The following is a 17,500-nucleotide window of genomic DNA, read 5'->3' as shown; positions in this document are numbered from 1 at the left end:
CCAACCAGTCCAATCTGCTACTCTGTTCCCAGTATTCCCAGTCCACTCGGCTTCTCTGGTCCCAGTATTCCCATGCAGTCCACTCTTCCTCTCTGGTCGCAGTATGACCCGTTCACTCAGTCTCTCTGGTCCCAGTATAACCAGTCAAATCTGCCTCTCTCGTCCCAGTATAACCAGTCCACTTTTCCTCCCTAGTCCCAGTATAACCAGTCCACATTTCCTCTCTGGTCCCAGTATAACCAGTTCACGCAGTCTCTCTGGTCCCAGTATAGCCAGTCCTCTTTTCCTCCATGGTCCCAGTATAACCAGTTAACTCTGCCTCTCTGGTCCCAGTATAACCAGTTCACGCAGTCTCTCTGGTCCCAGTATAACCAGTCCTCTTTTCCTCTCTGGTCCCAGTATAACCAGTTAACTCTGCCTCTCTGGTCCCAGTATAACCAGTCCAATCTGCCTCTCTGGTCCCAGTATAACCAGTCCAATCTGCCTCTCTGGTCCCAGTATAACCAGTCCACTCTTAATGGAGGTGCCATAAAGCATGTTAGCATTTAGCATGTTAGCCAGACTCAGAATGCACCCACTGTGCAGGTTGTGATCCTCAGGCTTGCGGCCCTCGTAACATCCAGCAGACAGCTTCCTGTTTTCTCCGCACGTTTCACTTCGACGACGTCTGCAGCGCCGTGCGAAGCATTGGGCAATACATAAAAGAATAAAGGCTTTTAAAGGATGTGTTTCAAGCCATATTTACAATTACATCACTAAGATCGAGAGGCGTAATCTTGGCACAAAGCTAGCGATAGCGTAGCGATAGCGCTGACTTCAAGCGCTGACTTCAAACGCTGACTTCAAGCGCTGACTTCAAGCGCTATCCTTCTGGTGTTCTGTCACTACTTGTTCACACAAGATTAATGATTTGGCTCCAATATTAGCATTTATACATCATTTAGTATGAATGAAATGTAGTTATTTTGGTTCATATTTGTCAGGCCTTCTCACTGTTAGACATTATTAAGAGTTGTTTCATGTTCTTTGACGTTGGCAGCAGTGTGGCGCCTCTTCGTTCTCTCCCCATTTTAATCATAAAAGGTTATGTTTATGTTTAACTCTGCTCTGTGTGTAATGACAGCAATTGATATATAAATAAATATACGTATATGTGTGTGTGCGTGTGTGCATGCGTGCATGTGTAATTGCTAATTGTTAATACCTGCTGGTATTTTACAAGTGATTGAAAAAGGAAGAGACTTTAACAAAACATCCAGCATGTGATGTGAACTCAGGATGGAAATGAAGGTGCTTTGACTGAACCGGCTCATAAACTATCTGAAATAGTATTGTACATTAAGCTGACCAGCGGTTAAGTATGTCCAATTTGCCAGACTGAAAGCAGCTGCAATATTAATGTAATGCATCAATAATAACAAATCCAGACACATAACATTTTGCATTATTTTTTAAATGAGCCAATCTGCATTATGATATTATTATTGTGGACCTGCTAGAGTAGAAGTGGTCTTAGAGTGTGCCGGACATACAGTACGTCCCCATAAGGACGTTTTTATTCATGAAAATAAACCACAATCCCCAGTAGGCCAGTCGGCCTGTGAGGCGGACATTTATAGAATAATTGTGAATTTAAATTGAACTCAACCACTAACATTTGTAATAATATTCGAATATTTAAAAAAAAGTATTAATTAAGCAGCACTGTACTTCCACTCTCTTGCCTCCCGTAGACACAAAGGGGACGCCGTCACATACAACAAAACACACGTTTAAACACAACGTTAATGGTTCAATGTGGTTGAACAACCTACTTGTGTAATAGTCCAACAGTTTTACATCTTTAATCTTCAATATCTTCATTCGCTGTATTCCCACAAAGCAAACCACCATGCCAACAGGAGACTTCTGACAGCGGACGAGAGCTGAGATCAAAGGACGTGATGGGCGGCGTCCTCTATGGCGTTGGCGGGTTTCACTCGCAGAAGGCCTCAGTGGCGTCTCCGTGTCATCGTTCACAGCGAGACGGACGCACTCGGCTGTCAACCCGTGAGACGAGACTTTTGGACGGGCGAGAGTCAATTCATGAAGTCTGGGGACTCCAGAGCAGACTCCATGTTGTTGGCTCTGACTCATTATTGCCCCGCCGCAGGCACCGCACCAGCGATATTAAGATTACGTCATTTTCATTAGTTTTTAATTTCATTTCCGTTTTTGTAATTTTTTTTCTGCAAATCCGTTTAGTTCCTCCAGAATGGGTTTCGCGGCTTGTTCCTGTTATTGCAATCATTTTCTTTTATTGTTTAAAGATTTTAATTTGTTTGGGGGGTGGGGTGGGATCATTAGTTTCAATATTATAGTTTGTTTTACTTTACTATGGGGGGGATGTTCAAGATCTGAGTACCACAGGTGTTCTCAGCTGTAGAGCCGCGACCATAAGTCAGACATCCTGGTGAAGGTCAGGCATCGGCCTGAAGGGGTCGGGGTCTCGGGGTGAGGACAGCTCATTGGACGGAGGGCAGAGGACCTGAACAAATGAGGTCACCGGCACCTCTGGGATTAAGGACGCCTGGCCAACCCTCGCGCTCGAATGGCGCACAGGGCGGGTCTTGCCGAGAAGAGTGGTGAGAGATCTTGCATCGGCCATTTCAATGTGACCCAACTGGGAGGGAAAAGAATCAGTTATCGCAATAATTGTCATTAGAAAATTTAAAAAAACCATAGAAAAGTTGTTTGAGTAAGAGGTGGCCACGAGGAGGCCAACACGTCGGTCCAAAAAGGCAATAAGGACCAGCTGCTTGAACCTCACAGCCAATCATGAGGCTTGATGTGCTCCAGGCTGGAGTCCGACCAATCAGTGCCATTCGTGTTTTTTCACCCCCTCAACAGCAGCTTTAGGCCCACTCCACAGAGAACGCATTCGGGCATCAGTGGTGTCAGGTACTTTTTGGTTTTGCAGGAGAAGAGACTGGATGACCTCCTCTGCATTACAGCAGCTCAGCAGATGCCAGGAGATTAAATCTTCAGAGGATCTACTCTGGCATATACACACACACACACAATTATATATGGCGATAATGGACTTTTACATCAATCAAGTACCTTTATCAAGAATTTAATGTACTAAATTATTGGAACACTTTTGGGAGTTTATCAATTGATATTTCTGGAAAATAATCCATCCCACAATCTGCCGTAATGAAATCACAATACTCAGTGTTTAGCACGCCCGTCTTTCAATCAGAGGTTCAAGGCCCAGCTCCGCTAGTCCTTGTGTCCTTGAGCAAGACACATAACCCTGAATTGTTCCCCGTTGCTGTGTATAGAGCAAGAAGGAAGTTGTTTTGGATAAAGTGTCCGCTAAATAAAATGTAATTTAACATAAAAAAAGTTTTTCTCCTGCTTTTAAGAAATATCCATGACCTCAATTTGCCGGTCAGCTATTGCCATGCCTCCTGCGACCACCAAACATAAAATAACCAAAAAGCTCCTTAAGTTTTATTTTTACATTCAGCAGGACTGTTACTTCTCACCCACCAGACAAAGCAAGCCATTTTAAAAACCCATTTATTCCCCTGTTCGAGCAAAGTTCACATTTTTCCATTTTTCCTGTCGCCCCGGTGAATAACAGGGTGCAGGGCCGTGTGGACAGCGGGGCTCACTCGAAACTAAACGCACAAAAAGAGAAGACTGTTATAGAGGGGGGCTGCAAAAAAAAAAGTTTAAAAAAAACATTCCCAGACTTTACAGGAGTTCATTTAATCCCAAGCATTTGTGGGGAGGGGGCTGTCGAGGGAAGAGCTCATACAAACACTTCACTGTACATACAGATTTACATTGTTTAGAGACATGATGTATGGTCACCAAAACACCTGGGTGTGTGTGTGTGTGTGTGTGTGTGGCTGCGTCACAACCCCACACGTGCACTGCGATTGTGTCTGTGGAGGCGAGGAGCCGTTCCAGATGGCCGCTGGCGTCATCTCAGGATAAACCGCAGGCCGACGAAGGGCCGCCTCATCTACGCTGAAGCCTAAACAATATACTCTGATACTATTTATTACTACATAATAACATAAAAGAAAACTTGGAATGAACACCGCCGCGTAGGCAAACCGGAACGCCGCCAAATGATTTCAGTCACTTTTTTTATTTTATGCAAACTGGTCATGTTGTAGAGCTGGGACGCAGACTGAAGCGACAGAAGAAGAAGAAGAAGACAGCAGAATGTTTTCACGCAGCTCCGCAAAATGCTGCATCTGTTCCTCAGATCTGGGGGCGGGGAGGGGGAGAGTGACATCACTCCCCCCTGTGGCCGAACTGTGTTTTGCAGCTGGCCACATTTCGTCACCATGAGTCCCCCCCTTGATTTTTTCCTTTTCTCTTTTTTTTTGTAAAACCATACTTTGTTCTGATAATAAAATCAAAAGCATGAAAATAAAATGAAAGTATATATATAACTCTTTCAGGTCCATTTTTAGGTGAGATCGGCGTTCCTTTTCCCCCCCGCTCGTCTTCACTCTTCTTCGCTCTCGTTCCCGCGCTCCATGTCTTCCTCTCCGTTTGCTTTGGAATCTGTTCTGCGGTCAAGATCGTCCTCTTCTTCCATCGCTACCTCCTCCTCTTCCTCCTCCCAGTTCTGAGAAGAGCACAACAAAGAGAGTGTTAGTCGGTGGCCACGTCATCAAACTGTCAAGTTAAACTTCTGGAGACCCGTCCGACTGTGACTTACAGAGTCGTCACCGTCTGGGAGACCTTCATCACCGGAGGCCTCGTCTTCAGATGATTCTGTAAAGGGCACACAAAGAAAAACAGATCTTGAAAACTGTGTCAACTCCAGTGCTGATGTGGGAGGAGTCATACCAGTGAGGGAGGCGGAGAAAAGAAAAAAACACTTTCATGCTTTTCGCTGTAGCAACATTGTTCCTACAGCGAAGAAAGAGCCGGGCCGCTTGGTTACGTCAACAATAGTCTGAGCGTCGCAGGAGAGACGACGGGATTGGCTGAGGCCGTTGGAGCGGCAAACGGTGACTTTGATGACGGTATTGACAAGTATTATACAACATGGCATAACTGCAAATGTGCTTCTGGGGCGATGCTGCAGCCGAGAGAAGCGAGGCAGCGGTAATCATCAAGAATAGAAAGGCCGTGTGGTGGTGATCCTCCGATGTTTCACAGGGATATAAAAACAGATGCTGAGCCGTTGAACGACCCCAACACGAGCGCTGAGCAGTTTACAATACACTCATTGAAACAACTGATGACAGGAATGTCTTAAATCACTAAAAAACATCTTTTTGTGCACCGTGGAGGATCAAAGCGCTCAAAGTGAGAGCCTGTTAGCTTCGCTGTAAAAGCTCTGGTTACCTCCATCACCCCCCGGGTGACGGTTTCTACAGCCCGAAATCTAATCTGGACCGGCTCCTGCCACGGGACGGTTAATCAGTGCGTAATGAATGTTACCCTAAACCGATCAATTAGCGTTACTGTGCATGCTGCGCACTTCCCAGCCCATGTTGGCGCCTCAATGAGCCCAGAGCACAGCGGCAGCCACACAGCCGCCCGCTCATCAGCTGGCTTTATGAACTTTCCTCCTCTCTCAAATGAACCCTCGCATCCTGGACCACTCACTGGAGCTCCAAAGCGCAGCTTAATTATTTCAATGAAGCGTCTTATACAGTACGGTAATGAGAAACGAGTGAACAGAGCGAGGCATTGTTGCTCGGCTATGAAAATAATTTTTTAAAAAAAATAACGCTGCCGGTCAGGTTGCCAGGCAACAGGAGTCATGTTTGCGTGCGGAGCATCGCCAAGAGCGGCTGCACGACGGGCATCGCTGGCTTCATAAGACTCGGCTGATCGGTGGCGTCTTGGCGGGGAGAGTCCTGGATGGCTTTTGGTGCACCGGACGAGATAATGAATGCCAGTCAAAAAATAAATAAATAAAATCGGACCCTGGCGAGACGGCGGCTCCGCTGTGAACCGCCGCGAGCTTTGAGAGTCGATCTGAAATGTGCAACTTGTGAGTTGGAGCGGCCGAAAGGAGATCAGTTCCTTTCCATCGCTTGCCGCTCGACTGACAAACAGTGTCAACGGCGGGTTGCGACTCCGTGTGAGGTTCTGAGGGGTTCTCCAAGGAGCCGTGACGCCAACGAGGGAGGAAGGCTGTTTTTTTTTTTTTTTTTTTAAAGAAATGCCTTCTGGGAAAACAGATTAGGGAAAAGTGAACATGAACAACACTCACCTTCCTCATACACCAGCTTTGCTGTGTGGTTCACAGCTGTAACGGTGTTGCTGCTGTCGCTTGTCGCCACCTAGTGGTGAAAGAGGAGAATGGGTTTAGAGAGCAAACATGCAGAGCAGGAGTCTTGAACACCCCGGTGTGAAAGAAGCTCAGTGCACTTGCATGAACTAATCGTTCCATCCGAGACAGCGACGGGGGAAATAACTTTTTACACGAGGTAACTAGTTGCTTTTTATTCGCGGGGAGACGCACAAACGTCCCCCTGGAACACAAGTGTATCAGGAACAGCTGGAAAGTCTTTTAACAGAGCCGAGTTGAGATGAACCCTGTTCAGCTCGTGGAGGAGCCGTTGGGTAAAACGTGCTGTTAGTTAGTCATACATAATGTGACACGGACACTGTTCATTATTATAGTAGTTTGTTTAATGGATCTAAAGTTGACGGCTTAAACTTTCAGGAGGTTGAATGGAGGTTCACATTCCAGATTCAAACAAAGATAATAGAGATGAAGCCGCATTCACTGCCCCATTGACACGCTTTGTCTTGCGTTCCCCGTTACAGACCGCCACTTCCCCTGCGAAGGACGTACAAGAATACAACGTTCTGCATGGATCGTGAACTTGGAACTTTTTTAAAAAAGGGAGGGCTGCTCAGCTTCTTCAATAAGATGCATTTTGAGGAGCAGCTCTGGAGGGCGACTTGACTACGGCCGATGGGAACATTAGTTTGGGTTTGTTGCTTACATCATCTTTTGACTCCACCTTGACAAAGTAACTTCAGCGCTTCAGCAGCACTCAGGTGCTTCTCACTGAGAGCACTTTGTCGTTTCACTTGATTGAAGAAATTCTTTCCTGATTCTTGGTGTCCTGAGTTTGTTCTCACGTTGAATGCACTTATTGTAAGTTGCTTTGGATAAAAGCGTCAGCTTAATGAAATGTAATCTTAAGCGCTAGCTTACTCAGCTGGCTTCTCAACATAAGCCGTTCTCTTTAAATGTATGAACATTGAAGTCCCTTACCAATTGTGATCTCAATATTGGGTCGATTTTTGCCGTCATCACACCGCCCTAACTCAAATGTGAGCATCCTCTCAGCAAACAAGTGACGTTTAGAACCTTTTTACACTTTTAAGAGTGCTACAGGTCGACCTCATTATCATTGAATATGGAATCTAATGCATCCCTACCACTCCACTCATACCTACAACATCAGCCAAGAACGTAAAGTGCTCATTTGTGTGCGTGCCGACGCCTACCTGTGTCATCAGCAGGTACAGTTTCCCATGCAGCTTCGTCAGCTTGTGGAACATCTTCACTCGGCTCTCAATCATGTGATAAAGCACTCCCAGCTGGGAAACCAGGTCTGGCAGCTGTTGGGAAGACACAGACGGATTGACTGGAGGTAAATAAAAAAATATGAACACTTCAACAGCGGGGAAAAACAAACAAGCCGGCACTCTATGATGAGCCGACCTCTGCTGAGGTCCCGCCTCCTCTGTTAACCATCGCTTTCCTAATGTAGAAAGTAGACTGTGGAAGTGGAGGACAACAGCTCGTAGAAGGTCAACGGCAAAGCAAAACGGCTACGCTGTTCCCTTGTGTGCCCTTCTGTGTGACATTACAGGGTAGGAGATGCTGTAGTTAAAGGTCTCTCAAGCATCGACATGCACGCTTAATGGATATCCAGCTGCCGTGATGGGGAGGTTTTAATTTGCGGTGCCGCAAATCGAGCTAACGTGGAATCTCAGCCGTGTGGCGGAGCCGACAGCTGCCGATCTAAACAAGATTAAACACGAACGTCGATGCGCACAGAAGGATGCCGCGGGTTTGTGTTATTTTAACACAAATGCTGCATGTCGTGCTCGGGGGGGATCCCGCTATGCGCCGCTGGGACCCCCGCGGGGAGCATCAGAACAAGAGGCGGGCGACAGGCTTCATTGTCAGCGGTGAAGACTCACCGATGCCAGGTATGACGTGTGGTGCATGAGCACGGCCTTGAGCCACCGCACCATTAAAACGGCCCTGCAGGAAGGAACGAATACATATGACTGACTGATACACGTGTCATGCTTTTTATGTAATGGAATGTTAGACGTGCAATAAAAAATAAAAAAAACGGCAACGAAAGCCAATTGAATGCTCAGTTGATCTGTCGAGCTTCGACTTACGTGAAAGGATGCCCTTGGAGCCTCTTTGTGAGCTACAGGAGAGATAAATGGGATATTAGGCAAAGAAAACACTGCAGTTCTCACGACTTCACTGAGGAATACACAGAGGAGCGAGGAGCGGTTCGTACATTGGGCAGGAAAATTGACTCACCTCTTCCACTAAGGGTAAAACAGCAGGGAGGGGTAACCGAGCAACCGTTTTCTTTATCACCATCTCTTTACGGGTCTGGAAAACTTTCTGTAGGAGAGAGAAAGGAGGGGGAGGGAGAAAATGACTTCCTTAATTGTAAAAGGCAAGTGACCAGAATCGTTGGGCAAAACAAGCTCTTCCATTTCAGAGTTTAAAATCTCGGGTGACACTCACATTGAGGATGTTGGCGTCGCTGCTCTCCAGGCCCTGCACCAGCAGCACCGCAAAGTTGTCCGTCTGTAAAGAGGCTGTCCCTTGAGGGGCCCCCTTGTTGGAGACTGTGGACAGATCGATTTCACCGAGCCTCTCCGCTATCGACATCTACAGGAAGAGCACAGACGCATGACCTCAACGGGGGGAGGAGGGGTATGTGATCACGGCAAAGGTGTCAATCCTAGCCAGGTTCAACAGCAAGACCACATCACTGACAACAAGCATGACAACGGGCAATGCGACACTGTGCTCAACGCCTTCTCATGCATACGAGTCAGTTATTTCAAGTTTTTTCTTGCTCGGGAGCAACAGATGACAAATCCACATGGACATGTTGTCAATGTACACCCGATTGATTTAGTAAATCAATGTCTGTAACTGCAAAAAGGTGAACTTGTGTGCTTCTGATCGTCCTTGAGGAACATCTACCGGGCCGCAGGAATGAACAACATAAAATATGGCGACACCCAAATGGCTCTCCATATAAAACACGGGTCAGTGTTATGATAGAGCAACGCTGTTGGAGATCAATAATGTAGGTGCAAGTTGTTACAACAGCGTCAAACAGGAAAAGGTAACGCCCACACACTCCTCCATGCTGACCTGACAAAGACCCAAGTAGGATGGAAACAGTTTTTAATAAAAACTGTGGCACAGATATTCTCTCTCTCGCTCTCTCTCTCTCCGTACGATACAGTAACGTCCATTTCTTTTTTATTTGTACATGGTTGTAAACCCGCTGAACCCCAAAATCTGCCGGAGGGAATTGAAAAACATCTGAGATTTTTCATCCAAAACACCATTCTACATTTTCTTTCATCTTTTGCCCCCAAATTAATAGTTTTCAACTGAACTGCCAACAGTGCACTGCAGCGAGTTTTAGTGTGCAAGAATTCACTCTGCTTTGAGACGATATTGTGCCGTCTCTATCGAGGTGCAGGGCTTTCAGCGGAAAACAAGGTCACGGAAAGTACAATTTGATATCAGCAACAAAAAACAACGTTCAAAGGGTTTTGTTCATTACATACGTCCTTGGTTTCCTACACATCCTGAATATGAACAGTAATGTGATCCTGTGAAAAGACGTCTCGTGGCCCGTTATGACGGGCACCCACACGTCGTCTCCATTAGCGTGCGTCTCAGACCCTGAACTCACCTCTTTGGAGTCCGTGTCTTTTTTCCTCTTCTCTGATCCCGCTACGCTTCCCTTGACGGGCGCTTGGTGACCAGGAAGCCCCGGGACCAACATTCTGCTCTTGGCGTTGACAATAGGAGTTTTCACCTGGAACGCAAAAAATATTATAATACTTAGAATAATCATGATTTCAGGTTTTCATGTTTTCTGACCCCGAGGTTTCCTCGACTCAGAGAGTCAGGGAGGAGCGTTACCTTGGAGACGGCAGTCTCCATGGAAAGGGACAAGCTGGTCTGGACGTCCCGGGTCAAACACACGTGTCTCTCTGCGGTGTTGATCTCCTGCACGGAGAGGAGGAGAGAGCATTGTGGGTAAATTAAGAGTCTGGAGAACAAGGCTGATAAAAATCCTCATTGCTGTGACGCAACCATATTCATAATTCACTGATCAGCAACTTATCATCAAACACAAAAAGGGCATATAACAGCTGAGACTTATGCAGTCAAGCATGCAGTATTCTTGTATTGTTATTATTATTATATAACTAGTCACAACTGATTCTTTGTATTGATTCTTACTCCCTGGAAAATGTAGGATTTGTTTTTGTCCTGCTGCTCGTACAGTCCAAGAAGGCGTTCAGGGATGATGATCAGGTTAAAGCAGTGACCACTAAGCCCGCTACATGTGTGCATGTATGAAGCGTTCAGACACATTTTGACTGATGCATTTTCATGACTTCAAACCCAATCTCCATGATTTTGTGAAATCTCAGTGTAAACATGAAAGAGTGAAAAAATGTAGTATTTAAACTAACAGTAAACCTTAAATGACTCAAATGAATGAGAGACAATAGTTTAATTAAAAGAATAAACATTTATATAGATGCCTGCATGTATGTCTGCTTATATTTGGAGCAACTTTATTTTAAAAGTATATCTTTTTTTCAAATATAGCGTAAATAAACATATGAATATAACACAATCCCAAATTTTTCTTTTGTTAAAAGAACAAATCTCAGCATCAGTAGTTTTATGATTGCATTATTAGCCACTAAATGTCAGGAAGTTAAACCAATCTCAATGTTCCCTTCACTATCCATTTCATATTGATGTGAAAACATATCTTTTATATTCGATGTTGACTGAAAGAAATGCACGTTTCTTGACAAAACTACATTTTACTAAATCAGAATATGGATATAATTTACCTTCGCTAAATCCTCAGATGTATCTGAATAGAACTTAGTGAAAGCTGATGAAACTTAGGCCCCTGGAGGCCATGTTTGGTGGTCGGAAAGTAATTAAACTCTGATTTAGCCGGCCATGCAAATCTTCACAGTGGTGTGATCTTACTGGTCAGGCCCACACTGGTGTACTCACTACTTTCTCCATCACAGGCTGCAGGTGGTTGCCGTAGCCCAGCAGCACTGTCTGCGTATCGGCTTTGAAGGCGGCAGCCATCAGGGGGATCGGCACAGGGGAGTCCTTCGTGTCCGACATCTGCACCGTACACGAGGGCGACAGCGGCTTCTTACAGGGCCTGCGGGGGACAGGCGGGGTTAGAGAGACGAATGACTGCAGAGACGATAAGTGACCAGTGTCATAAATGAGACCAAGTACTCGCTTTTCCAACAGGTTTCCTAAAGTTACTTCACTCTGCTGTGCTGCCTTGTACAGTGTGCAGTGTTTTAAGGGCTTACCCGTTTAAAAAGTGCTCAAAAAGATGCAGCTGGCCATCCTTGCACACCACTGCCAGCCTCACCGCCTGAGTGAAACAAACATTTGTGTTAGGTAAATCGGTTTCATAAAACAGCCAACACGTCTGTCGGGAGGAACGCTTCTGCAGAACTTTGCGCGCTCCCAGGTACACATGAAGACGGCAGTGAAATTGATGTCATGATGGGAGACTTTTGTCCACTCTGACCTCTTCTTTGCTGTTGGATGCAACGAGGTCGACGTGCCGCGGCTCATCCGTCAGCGTGAAGGAAACCACTGAGTTCTTGTCCTTCCCGTCCTCTCGTACTTGCCTGAGGGCGAAACAACTTTGTGTCATGCGCTGGGAAAAACATGCAGCTGTACGTTTCAGGCAATGACAGCGCGTCACCGACAACAGGGTGGGGTCGCACTCACCAGACGCTGAGCAGACGATCGTGTGCGGCGCCGGACAGGAAGTAAAGGCCGTTGCTGTCGGGGGGCCGCGTGGTGGCAAAGCGCAGGGTCGTCACGGCTGTGGAGTGGCCCGTGAACTTCTGCGGACAGGGAACGAGGACAAAACGCCAATTAATTCGGCTAAAAACATCAGCGCTGTGTTTGAACTGGGAGCGGATGAAGGCTCCGATCCTGGCACCCAGCGTACTTTCATGACACTCCAAAACAGTTGACGCTGGTCTAACATAACCCCAAATATCAAATGGAATCCACTGGCACTCACCCTGTAAACCTCCTTGGTGTCCAAGTCCCACATCTTGATGATCTGACCAGCTGAGAGCAGCAGTTTGCCGTCAGGGCTCACACACAAACTGGTTACCGCCGCGCGATCCGCCTTCCACTTACTGCGGGGACAGACAAAGACACAACGGATCTTCTAACTGCATGTTCCTTCTGCTGACATGGACCGCGGATATTGGGATCGTGGTCCATGCCTACTACTCATATGAATAATTTGTCATATTCATTGAATGTGCTGTGACTGTTATGTTAATCATTCTGGTCACATGACATCCATTTCTTCTGTGCATTTGGGGTGAGGGATCCTCTGTTCCTCTACCACAGGTTTCTTTCTTTTTTTCCCTGTGAAAGGGTATTTACCATCTTTATTTGGGGAGGGGAGGTTTTCTCCTGACCCCATGTGAGATCCCGGGACAGGGATGTAAAGCCCAAGGCAAATCTTGTATTTGTGATCTCGCGCTATATAAAATAAACTGAATTGAATGTTTATGGGGCTTCATTTCTTCTTTCCACAATGAAGATCGAACAGGATCGGGAGCAGCTGCGTTGTTCTACAAACAGCACTTTCCATCACAGCTTTTAGATTTAAGCAACGGTACTTCTGCCGTTACAGCCATGCCGTTTCGTACTGCATGCCAGGTAACGGCAGTAAGATGTGCAAAGCACTCTCGCAAGGATTCATGCGACATTACGGCTTGTGATCTTACCCCGCCACAAATCACCAGAGTAACTAATGTTTACACTAAAATGAATGAAAAGTACTTTATTCATTAAAATATGGAAATGCCTAACGCACGCCAGGGTTACAGCTTTTTACCGGATTTCAGCATTCGATGGGTGGACCGTCAGGTCCTGGCGTCTTTCAAAATACCGGCGGCGTCTCTACCTGAGAGGCTGAGAGAGCCAGAAGCAATTGCCGTGATCTAGCGAGGGGAGGGGGGTAAACCACTTTGCTCTTTACGAGCACATGTGACGGTCGGTCAGAATGAAAGACGTTGGAACATTTACAGCGACGACGAGGAAGACGGAGGGAGCACTGCTAGGTAGTTATTCATAGCCATAAAAGACACTTTTCTTTTTACACTTTTATCAAAACAGATATCCCGGTGAGAAAGATGAAGTGAACTCCATCAATAACTCGTGGCACTCCGTTGTGCAGAGTCAGCCACTCTGTTATTTTCCCCCTTTGTCTCTTAGAGAACTAAACAAATCCTACGGTGTTTTTCCAGCACACTGAACCGCTCCTCGAGCAGATTGGCTTAAAAGTCGGTTTGCAACTGACAACTGCTTTGATAAGTGGATTTACTGTGCTTCGTAGTGTTTCCACTAATGGTGGCATGGATCCCTGTCTTTTGAGTGCCAGTGAAAAAGATAGTAATTGTAGCTTCCGTAAAATCAGCTGGTACAAGCTCACGTAAGGACACTTCAGAAATGGGTCTCAGGAAGAAAAGTTTGGATTTGGATATAAAAATAGACCCCCCCCCCCCTATATATTGTTGAATGGGCTAGCTCGCTCCATCCATCCATCTATAATAACGGTGCATGTGATGTAAAAGGTTTTTCTACTGAACTGAAGCTTTTCCTTATCTGAACGTGTGTCAAAGGACAGGCGGTGTTCAATACGAAGGTGGTTGTAAAGCCTCCGGAATCAGGTTTGTGAAATTGGCCTTTACGAATAAAATTAACTGGATTAAACCATTTCAGGTTGGTCACGGTTTTAACCTGGCAAGCCACAAACAAATGGCATTTCTACTTGACAGATACATTTTGGCTTCATATTCTTCCAATTCAACTCAGTAGCACTTCTTCGAGCTGGACCGTCGTTTCACTGCTGTGCTTTATTTTATTTCATTAGGGTTTTATTGATTGTTCCTGTGTGCATTGGTGTTTTTGTTTTTGTAGTCGACGCAACTGGACGATTTAATTTCCCTCAGGATGAATAGAATACAGAGAGATACTTTGTTTTATTACATGACTTTAAAAAAGACAACTGGCATCACATAAAAACCCTGGAATTTGAATTGTACCAGTGAGTGAGCGGCGGAAAAAGAGGAGGAAGTAGTGAAACACAGACGGTAGTTTAAATTAATGTTCACACTGAAAGGAAGTCAAGTCAGCAGAGATGCTTTTGATTGAAAAAGAAAAGAGCTGTTAAGTTTCTGTTCACCTCAAAAGTGCTGCTACTGATTGGAAAGTTGGGTTGTCAACGAATATTCAAAAATATATTTGAATAGTTGTTAAAAAACGAATTTCGAATATGAAAATTAATATTGGAATGTAAAAAAAAATAAAAAAAATAAAAGGATTTTGGAGGATAATTCTCGTGAATCTGGCAACCCCCGCCGCAGCCACGACGAGGTGACAAGGTGACAAGATGCTCAGTGTTGCCAGATTGGAAATGAAGAAGGATCGTACCAAAGGCTCAATGTGGTTGTATTTGGAGGATTAATATCGTGCATCTGGAAACCGCTCGACTTGACAGTTCTCTCTACAGTCAGAGCTCGCGCAAGAAGTTGGAACGTAAGGGAGATACCATTTACAAAACCTGTAAGAGCGTAATAAAGACCCAGAGAAACACAAATATCCAACGATGCAAAATCCCGGACGTTTTTGGAATCACTGCCGGACGCATTTTTAGGTCTCGAAAAGAGGACATGTCGGGGAAAAAGAGGACGTCTGGTCACCATGTAGGCTAGAGTTAGCTTACTGTTCAACGACAAGCAACGTGAGGCTACATCTCCAGAATGTGCACCCAAGAGGACACGGCACAACATGTCAAACTTCAGCGTCCGCCACAAGTTGGTTGTCTGCTTTCACAAAATTATTGTTGTCGTTCATTTAAACCGTCGTGCGCAGAGAGCGCGACGGTGCGAGAGAGCGAAGAGTGCGTGTGTGCGAGCGAGAGGCCAGTGTCTGCTGTCTTGGCCATTAATTTACTTATTTGTGTAGGTAATATGTTGTTAAATATGGTTAAACTTAATTAAATTACCTATACAAGTAGTTATGTCTCGTATTAATTTGCCCCGTTATTGACGCGCCTATTGCGCAACCAGAAATTTGAATATATTCGAATATACGTGTTTTTTTAAAGCAAATATTCGAATGTCATTTTTGAGCAGTTTTGACAGCCCTATTGGAAAGTGAAACTTGTTTTTGGTCTGCGTTTGAAGAAACCTGTTTAGGTTGACCTGTTTTGTTAAACTTCATCCAAAAGCAGCTCTCGACATAAAGTATGATTGGTGAAAAAGTCCAATGTTTCTCCATCATTATGGCATTTACTATTAGGAGCGCCCCCATTAATGCCCTCAAAATATTAAGAAATTATTCATTTTGAGTAGCGGAGAGGGAAAAAAAGGACACACCTCTTAAGGCTTGATCAAGCTTCTGCGTCAGGTCGACGGCGTACCTACGGCGTCGGTACCGCGTCGACGCGGACCCCTACGCCGTAGCCTGACGTGCACCCCCCCAAAATCCTAACTACACGCCGCGTCGACTTGGACCGCAAGCGCTGTGATTGGTCCGCTTAAAACGTAATTTCCGGCAGTTGCTTTTTTTTTTAGTGGTCGTACAGACCACCTCCGCAAACGTCTTCTCTGTCGCCTACGCTTTAACATTTGCAATATAAGCATTTGCTCTTTAATTTTGATGAGCTCCGTCTCTAAAACCCCTGAAACCACACGGCCACACACACCTGGCGGCATGACGGTGAATTGCAGAGCGACTCGAGTCAGCAGGAGACAGATGGATCTACCGCGTACGTTGGGGAGTTTGCAAGTTCGTTTGAAAGCTGTTGCACGTAATAAAAGGGGCGGAGCAAATATCACAATCGAGTTGGAAAAAAGAAATGGTTCCATGTCAAACAAAAAGTAATTAATGGTACGCACAATATAAATCTGTATGTCCAATGTTTGTGCCGAGAATTTCACTAAATATAGTCAACATTGAGGGTTTTCATTAGAAAGTCTGTTGAAGAAAGAGGATTGTTTATATGAAATGTGCTCATGTCATTATATTTTTTTCCTTTTACCCCAACTGGTCATGTAAAAACAAGCAGTGGAGCACAATGTCAAATGTCACCAGCAGCAGGTCATGTCATCAGTCGCTAATTGATGTTAATTCTAAAAAACAGCCAAAAGGAAAATGTGTACTCTCTGCGAGTCCCTGTCCGTACTTATTAGAGATTATTTGAGATTGAAAATGGCAAATTGTGACGAACGTCGATTTAGAATGTGGTAAAAGTCTCAGGAACCTTGATGTGACTTCCGACTGGAAACCCCTGTATGTGATTTAAGATCCCATATCAAAAAGGGGCACAGATATGAATCGAAAAAGATCAGGTTCTGTGAGATTTGTAACATTCACACTAACAACAGAACTGGGTCACGTAGGGGCAAGAAAACCAAAGAACCTGATGTGAGCAACGTGTGACTGTCGCGTGAACGACGTATAACAAACTAGATACTGACCTTCTGGCCTTGCCCGTCTGCAGGTCCCACTCTATGATGTTTGTATCATCTGAACCGCTGTATAATAAACTGTCTTCAGGGTGCCACTGCACACAGTTCACCCCTCCGCTGTGGCCTCCATCCTGGCGGAGAAGAGGAATTGATAGTTAGCTGTGTTAAGCTACCAACCGAGTGCCTTGACTCTTTACATACAAGTTTGTGCGATGAACACAAGTCGGGATGCGGGCGCATCATGGCCGGGACTCACCAGGGTGCAGTGCAGGGCTCCCTTCACTGTACTGTATATGAGGACACTGCCCGCCGCCGTGCCCATCGCCAACAGGTCGGCCTTCTCCTCCGCCTGGCCCGCCACCGATTTCCTCTTCTTCCTCTGGGGTCCCTCCTGAAAAACACAGCACATAAGATCATCAATGAGGATACAAGTGGGAGTCACGCTTGGATATCTATGCTTATTGTATATTATCTGAACGTATGTATATGAACGGACAGCTACGTCAAATTCAATGTATGACTATATCTAGACAAAGATGATTCTTGTAAAATCTCAGTTTAATACACTATTGACCTTCCTACCTGCACACCTGACATTTGCTGAAAAAAAAAAAAATCAAGTATTTAAATTACTGCTGTCCATTGACATACA

At 45.4% G+C, this 17,500-nt stretch overlaps 1 protein-coding gene across 1 annotated transcript in view; it reads right to left on the bottom strand.

Moving 5' to 3' along the window:
* Nucleotides 1–3,496: 3,496 nt before the first annotated feature.
* The window catches only part of wdr43 (WD repeat domain 43), a 14,942-nt gene continuing 938 nt past the window's right edge, over nt 3,497–17,500 (bottom strand). The window contains exons 2-18 of the mRNA XM_068581052.1: nt 17,105–17,239; nt 16,858–16,979; nt 12,375–12,495; nt 12,074–12,192; nt 11,868–11,970; nt 11,644–11,708; nt 11,324–11,483; nt 10,199–10,285; nt 9,966–10,091; nt 8,771–8,917; nt 8,558–8,644; nt 8,407–8,438; nt 8,197–8,260; nt 7,495–7,608; nt 6,242–6,311; nt 4,730–4,785; nt 3,497–4,636 (exon numbers count right to left, since the gene is read on the bottom strand). Of these exons, the coding sequence (XP_068437153.1) occupies nt 4,514–4,636; nt 4,730–4,785; nt 6,242–6,311; nt 7,495–7,608; nt 8,197–8,260; nt 8,407–8,438; nt 8,558–8,644; nt 8,771–8,917; nt 9,966–10,091; nt 10,199–10,285; nt 11,324–11,483; nt 11,644–11,708; nt 11,868–11,970; nt 12,074–12,192; nt 12,375–12,495; nt 16,858–16,979; nt 17,105–17,239 (1,731 nt within the window). The 3' untranslated portion in view covers nt 3,497–4,513. The remainder of the gene's footprint in view (nt 4,637–4,729; nt 4,786–6,241; nt 6,312–7,494; nt 7,609–8,196; nt 8,261–8,406; nt 8,439–8,557; nt 8,645–8,770; nt 8,918–9,965; nt 10,092–10,198; nt 10,286–11,323; nt 11,484–11,643; nt 11,709–11,867; nt 11,971–12,073; nt 12,193–12,374; nt 12,496–16,857; nt 16,980–17,104; nt 17,240–17,500) is intronic.

This window comes from Clinocottus analis, unplaced genomic scaffold, assembly GCF_023055335.1.
Source record: "Clinocottus analis isolate CAN_PGR_092001 unplaced genomic scaffold, fCliAna1.0.p SCAF_17, whole genome shotgun sequence".
In the NCBI taxonomy this organism is placed as follows: Eukaryota; Metazoa; Chordata; class Actinopteri; order Perciformes; family Cottidae; genus Clinocottus; species Clinocottus analis.
Note: the sequence above shows the minus strand (reverse complement) of the source record. Positions and strands in the feature narration are given on the sequence as shown.